Genomic DNA, 7,105 nt, shown 5'->3' on the forward strand with positions numbered 1-7,105 from the left:
TTCTTTCCATTGGGTGTAAGTCTCCTTTTTAGCAAGGAGACATTCCTGGATGCTTTTGGTGAGCCATGGCGTCTTGTGTGCTCTCCTGCTCCCTTTGATCCTCATTGGGATTACCTTCCTTTGGGCTTGGAGGATTATCTCCTTAAGGAGCGACCACTCTCCTTGGACACCTGGCTCCCCTCCCCTCCGGGACCTCAGCGCCTCTCCAACTATCCTCCTTAGCTCACTGAAGTGTGCCCTCCTAAAATCTAGGGCCGCTGCCTTACTGCATGCCTTTGCTACCTTGTGCTGGATGGTGAATTCCAGCAGGCGATGATCGCTGTCACCCAGGTGGTTGAGCACCCGCAGCCCCCTCACCAGGTCATCACCTGTGGCCAGCACTAGGTCCAACAAGGCGTCATTATGATCCAGGTGAAGAATATTTCCTTTTTTTTAAAATTGTGGAACAGCTACAGTGTTTTCCATTTAAAAAATCTGCTATTAGGCTCAGATATGTACAAATTATTTCACTGCTAGTGATATAAATGCCACTGTTCAAGTTGTTGCAGATCTACCAGTTGCTATCTATTGCCTATTTCTTCACCGACACTCCTAATGTCAAAATCTTCATCTCCTATTGATTTCTAGGATGGCCCATTCCTTTCTGTGATGTGTACACTCACAAGTGAGATGCAAAATAAAATACTAATTACTTTAACAGGATAACTTTACCATTTGCCATAGTTAAAGTAGAAGTAGTAAAGGAAAGGAAACTTGTATTCTGTTGCTGTCTTTGACACTGGCTTACTAACAGTGATTCCTTACACCAGAAAATAGTTTTCGTGGGTTCATTGGTTTGTTTGTTTTTTTACTGATTGTCATTGGTGTGATTTGTTTCACCATGTTTTGTACATTTTGTCCCGTGATTGAAAAGTACAGGTGATCAGACTTTTCCTGCCAAAGCTTTTCTTTTGAAAGAAATAAAAAATAATAACATTTCCAGAAATGGGAAAAAGAGAATTATCGTTTTGGAGGTTTGCATTTTTTGTATGAAAAGCTGAAAAGTTTCTTTGCAAAAACATTTCTTGCCCAGATGTACATTATTAGTGTATTGACTCATGACAGTGAATTGCAGAAATGTATTCTAGCTGGAACTGAAACAGCAGAGAGTCTTAAAAGCCACTAGTATAACTCCCATTATCTCAGTGACAGTAAGAGTGGGGAGTAAACTGCAAGTGGGTACAGAACGTAGAGAATATAGAGTTGGCGATATCTAAAAATGTCCAATTTGGCTAGTGGCTAGTGATTGCTGGCTAACTGAAATTATTTAAATTTCCTGATACACAGGTTGTATAAAAAGATATTATGTAAATAAAGATTTTTATATCTCCACATAATGGCAATATTAATTACTTCTTGTTATCTTTTTCCTTGTTCAGTACACAAAACTCTCATTTTAATCAACATAGACTTAAAGAAGTTAGATTGACAAAGACCTAGTAAGTCGTCTCACTACCCTTCATCTTGACCAAAGCTCCTGGGTACTTTGAACCAGGACAGACTAAAACAGAGTCCTCAAAATGCTGTTTTAAGATTTTGCATGCTGCAGGTATTTCCTCATACTTTGCTGACAGAGGTATATTATAAATGGCGTATTGTTTTTTATTGGTTGCACATATAAAGGTTAGTTCACAACAGAATACTTTGCAGCCCTTTCCAAATAGCAAAGGAATGGCAGTAGGCCTCATGAATTGATGACATGTTATCTTGACCTTTGCAAGTCTACTATCTCTGTCATTCTGATCTCTCTCAGAGGCAGGAGGCTATGCAATAAAAAGTGCTTCCTTTTCTTTTTACTCATTAGCAGTTCTGTTTGCTTGCCACTGAGTAATGTGCCATGTTTGCAGAAAAGTCAAGTAATAAATTCACCCTTTGTGCACCAGAGTGTCAAGAGGGAAAAGAACAAGAATATCTGTCTGTTTTAAGAGGCTAAAAAACTGTCCTCCCTTAAAAATGAATTGAATGCTCCATTCAGTATAGGTTCAGCATTCTTCATATATATGCTGAAGGAAGCATACAATGTTCATCATAAGCACAGCTGGACATATCTAATTTAACCCTGGTTGCATATCTGCTTCATCTGTTTTTCAGAGTCCTCAGTCAGTAGCGGTTCTCCAGGATCAGGTCCAAGCTCACCAAGCAATGGCCCTACTGGAAGTGTAATGGAAAATGAAACATCAGTTTTGCCACCTAATTCTCAAGCTGAGGTAAAAACAATACTCTTGATCCTATTAAGCTAAGTACAGACAGTCAAAAAGCCTGAGGCTAAATTAATTCAATCTTTGCAGGTTACTCTATACTGCGTACATTGAACCAATAAACATATAAATAGACATTCTCTTTTGATTTTGGAAATGCAGCTACATGCCTGCAGTGGCTAAGGCCAGAAGCCAGGGGGCACTAGAGCATGTCTCCCTGCATAACTGGAGCAGACATCTTAGGCTAAAGCCCACCCTGTGAAGTGTAAAGCATGCTGGGGGACCATGAGTTAACCTGAAACTGGAGGGGATCTGGGACAGAAGTTCAATAAACTGATTTAACCTATATCCATCCAAGTTTATCTTGAACTGGTTTCAGCCATTTTGGCTAGGGACAGACATTACACATAAACTGAAACTGGTTTAAGTGATCAGAAACTGATTTAAACTTGTAACAGAATAGCTGTTCAGTGCATATAAATGAGTTTCAAAATGACTGAAACCAGTTTGAGAGAAACCTGGTTGAATGTAGTATCATATTTACCTGATTGAGCTCAAACTGGTTTATGCAACTTCTGTCCCAGACCCCTTCCTGGTTTAAGTTCAAACCAGAGTCCCCCAGCATCCTGGCATGCTCTCTGGGCTGTGTTCTCTGCTCCAGTGGAGCAGGGCTGGCCCTGCCCCTCTGCTCCCTAGCCAGAGCAGGGACAGGCAGGGGTGGGGGCCTGTAAGGGTCTTATCCTGCAGCTCTCCTGGTTCAGGGAGCAAGCGGCAGTAGTCAGGCGGGGAGACACTGCTGTGGTCCCCTGAGGGTAGAGAGGGTGGAGGTGGAAATAACCCCCCTCCCTGCCCCCTCTGCCTCAGGGGCCATACCAGCCAGTGTCTGGCTACATCCCTGCCTCTGCAGCAGCAAGGGAGCGCCCAGCAGACCCAGCTCAGGTCCATGGGACAGGGAGCGGGGAATTAAACCCCCATGCTACTGCTGGGCCTGGCCACGCGGCCCCCTCCCCCCCCCCCAGCTTCTCTGCAACCGAGGGTGTGCTCTAGCGCCACCCCGGCTCTTGACCCTGAGGGTTGCAGACATGTGCCTGCATTTCCTCTGTCCAGAGGGAATGTCTGTTCAGTTCCAAACTAGTTCAGTCTAGGCAGGTTAGAGTAACCTGCAAATATTCAATCAATTCAGGCTCCAGCTTTTTAAACGTCTGTCCCTAGCCTTTGAATGTGATTTATGTGTACTGAACTTCTGTTGTGTTACAGCTTTGAACTGGTTTCTGATCACTTATACTGGTTTATGTGTAACTTCTGTCCCTAGCCTTGTTGGCCAGGTAATTGCTTAATCTAAAAAGGAATTTAAGGGCTATGTCAGGAAGTCACATCATGAACATGCAAAATAGGGGCTATCTTTTGTTTGAGATTGCAAATTAGATGGTGCCAAGATGCACAGTAACACATCTCTTCTGATATACCATAAGGAATATTGGCATCATAAACTTAATGAAATTCTGTGAAACTTTTAATATCTCTAAATGTTAGTGTAGTAACACAATAACGATGTGTAACTTTGCAGAGTCTGTTGTTTTTTAATTCTATTTGGAGCAAGTGATATTTCAGCAAATATTTTGTGCTTCCAAAGACGTGTATATATAGTTCTAGATTCATTAGTCTTAGAGCTTTGTTAGTCTTAGAGCTTGCCTACAGGTGGACTTATTCTGGAATAAACATGTCCACTGTGGATTAACCAGGAATAATAACTCTTGTATAAAAGGGCTTACCTATCTTGAGTATTAACTTACTCCTTCAGTATTCTGTTCCAGCCCAAAGCAGAGGAATTGAGGGAGGTAGAATCCCTTAAAGTACCAGGAAACTGATGGCCAAATATACCTGGAATAGAGCTAGGACATAGAAGATCTCTCTGTTGCCCATTGAATAGTGTCTTTGTCAAGGCCAGGGAAAAAGGTGTTGCAGCATAAGGGACATAAGACACCAAGTGCCTGGATAAGCGTTTTGGGTGCATGAACGGAGAGAGAAGGTGAGATCTTGGAGATGTTATGCAGAAGTCATTGGAAACCCTGAGACAACCTGGACGTGAGGACCTAAACAAAGTGAAGTCCATGCAAAAGATGATGTCAGTGTTATGGGACTGACAGGCAGAGTGATTCTGCTCAGTGATCGAGGAAAGAAAGTTATACGAGAGGACATGTGAAATGAAGATAAAAAATCTGTGTTAGTTATGTTGAGGTTGAGATAATGACTAGTTACCACAAACAATGTCGGAAATACAAGCCAAGTTTTGGACAGAAGAAGACAGGTGAAAGGAAAACTAAATGGAAAGAGAGACACAGCCACAGCTGTTGTCAGAAGGCTGAAACACTGTTATTTAGTCCCATTGATATCTTAGGGACTACCCATGCATTAATAACTGTGAGCAAATATGATAGAATCTGTAAATTAAACTATAACAACAAGAGTAAGTTATCAGACTTAATGGATAGGGTGTGTGTATACACATACATACACAGTACACAAATGCCTATATACATACATACATATACACTCCTCCAAACATATGTATGTATACTCCTCCATATATGCATACATACATAGGTATACCCCCCCCACCCACCGTGTGTGTGTGTGTTTTCCTAACATAACTGCATTTAGCATTATCACTGGATGTCTCACCTGCTGTCCACCCATTGATCGATCCTTTAAATCCACTTCAAATATTCTCAGTTGCAGAGGGACATCGAGAAGCTGCTTGTGCCTTTGCTAAACTTTCCAAAGAAATTTCTTTCTTCCCAGATATTGAAGTTTTGTCCAAAGATCACAGTGGCCCAAGATCCAAATAGACAATATTTGCTCAAGATTAAAGTCCAATGTCCGGTATCTTCTTGTGCATTTGACTAAGGAGCCAGTCCTTAAAGCTATAAGGAAAAGGAAATTTCTAGCTTCTTCAAGGGACAGCCAGCATATGCTGCTAACCCTGGAAAGTCCTAAAGCACCTGACAGAAATGTCTTGACAGGGTCTAGGGTTTTGGTTAATTAGGGCTTCAAATAGTGGATGGAAGAGAGAGAGAGAGAGAGAGAGAGAGAGAGATAAAGATACTATATATAATAAAAAGGTTCCCAATGCATTGCACACCTAAAAGCTCACACATACAGATTTTTGAAAAACTTAATTTACAATGAGGAGGGCCATAACTTGCACTGAATATTGAACTAAATCGGTTACTAGTCATTATTAAACATAGAGGAGCTCTGTTCTCTCAGACTTCCTGTGACCCTTTTGTGTGCCTCAGTTTTCCCATCCCTACCATTGGTAATGTCTAATGAGGTTTCATCCACTCTTTTTCAAGTTATTTGGGGTCCTTGGATGGCAAGCACTATAGAGGTACTAATGATGTGTTATCCTCTCTCATACAGTCTACGTGCTTTCTATTTTACAGTATCAACATAAACAAAATGGGCATGTAATTTAATGCTGTTAAATGAAGAGAGAGAGTATCAATGCCCATAATTATAATTTCTTTGAAGTTTTGATGGCCTAGCTTGCTGCTGTTTGTTGTTTTATACTGTTGGCTGATTAGAAAAATAGCATAAGGAAATGCGATTTAACAGAGTTTGAGCTAATGGAGCTATTTCTCCAGGTCAGTGGCAAGACATTCACCTCCAAAAAAACTGCAATGGCTAGTTCAACCTCCAGCCCTGACTTTTCCCCATAATGAATTAATTGTGTGTGTGAACTATGATCCAAGGGGCAGGTGGCTGACCTCTGCACACTGATTAGTAGCCTCTCTATGGCCCAGAACCCCCCCCAAAAAAGGTTGCATTGATGGCTAACATGTGGTCTTGGCTCATGGTTCTGCGTATGGGATTGCAAGGAAATTCTGACTGTGCAGAGAAAGCTACAACAAAGTTAAAATCAGATCACAGGTTTGTCAAGATAGTAGAATTAAATAGGTATATTTTCATCTCATTAAAGATGTATAGGAACAGAATGTTATAATATGAAGACATGAATGCCGAATTACACAGGAAATCCTATCAAATTAGTCACTGTCTTGGCTTGAACACATCAGTTACCAGTATAAAAAATCAAAAGGGAATGATAATGCATTCAGCTGATTTTTGCAGTGCTTGGTTCTTTGAATATTTTACTTCATGGACACTTGTTTCCCATCTTTAACCCACCACATAAGCAAATAGTCTGTTGTGTTCATGGCAACTCTAGGAAGACTGTAGCTGCTAGAGAAGTGGAACTGTATTCAGTGTATTAATGGAGCACTGCATTGCACATCATCTTCCCTTGCTATTCCTGGCATTGTTGGTATTAGTCTCTTACTATCACGAGCACTGAAATGAGCCCAAAAAGCTATTTTAAAAGTGGAGCTGGATGTGCTGGAGCCAGTCACTCTGCTCATTGGCAGAAGACTTGGAAGCTGAAACCACTGGCTTCCATTTCTGGCTCCAATCAGAGACTTCTTTACCTCTCTGGTTACTTGCTTGTTAAGGCTGTGGTCCTGCGGGCTCAAACATTTTTCCATAGATCTCAACATCAGTACATTTTGATTTCAGTAGGATTTTATTTAATTCTTTAATAGTAACCAAACAACTGAATGTTTCTTCCCTAGTTGTGCATTAGATGCCAGCTCTCAAATGCCATTTATCTAATCAATTTTTGTCAGATACATGAAGTACAGAAGTTTCTAATAATAGGTTGAGTATTCTAAAATCATCTGAAATGTCACTTGTTTTGCCGTAATCCTGCATGACTCATGCTGCTGTTGTTTCATAATTGTTGTTGTGACATTTGCAGTAAGTGTTGTGTTCCCTTGTGAGTGGGTGTATAGCTGTGGTTTTTATTCTCA

The 7,105-nt window shown here is 41.0% G+C and overlaps 1 protein-coding gene across 3 annotated transcripts in view; it reads left to right on the forward strand.

The window, feature by feature from the left end:
- The window catches only part of HDAC9 (histone deacetylase 9), a 493,669-nt gene that overhangs the window by 129,410 nt on the left and 357,154 nt on the right, over window positions 1–7,105 (forward strand). For all 3 annotated transcript variants that reach the window (XM_019508553.1, XM_019508552.1, XM_019508551.1), the window contains one exon: window positions 2,131–2,246. In XM_019508553.1, the coding sequence (XP_019364098.1) occupies window positions 2,131–2,246 (116 nt within the window). The remainder of the gene's footprint in view (window positions 1–2,130; window positions 2,247–7,105) is intronic.

Source organism: Gavialis gangeticus, unplaced genomic scaffold (genome assembly GCF_001723915.1).
Source record: "Gavialis gangeticus isolate Ggan-Ray unplaced genomic scaffold, GavGan_comp1, whole genome shotgun sequence".
In the NCBI taxonomy this organism is placed as follows: Eukaryota; Metazoa; Chordata; order Crocodylia; family Gavialidae; genus Gavialis; species Gavialis gangeticus.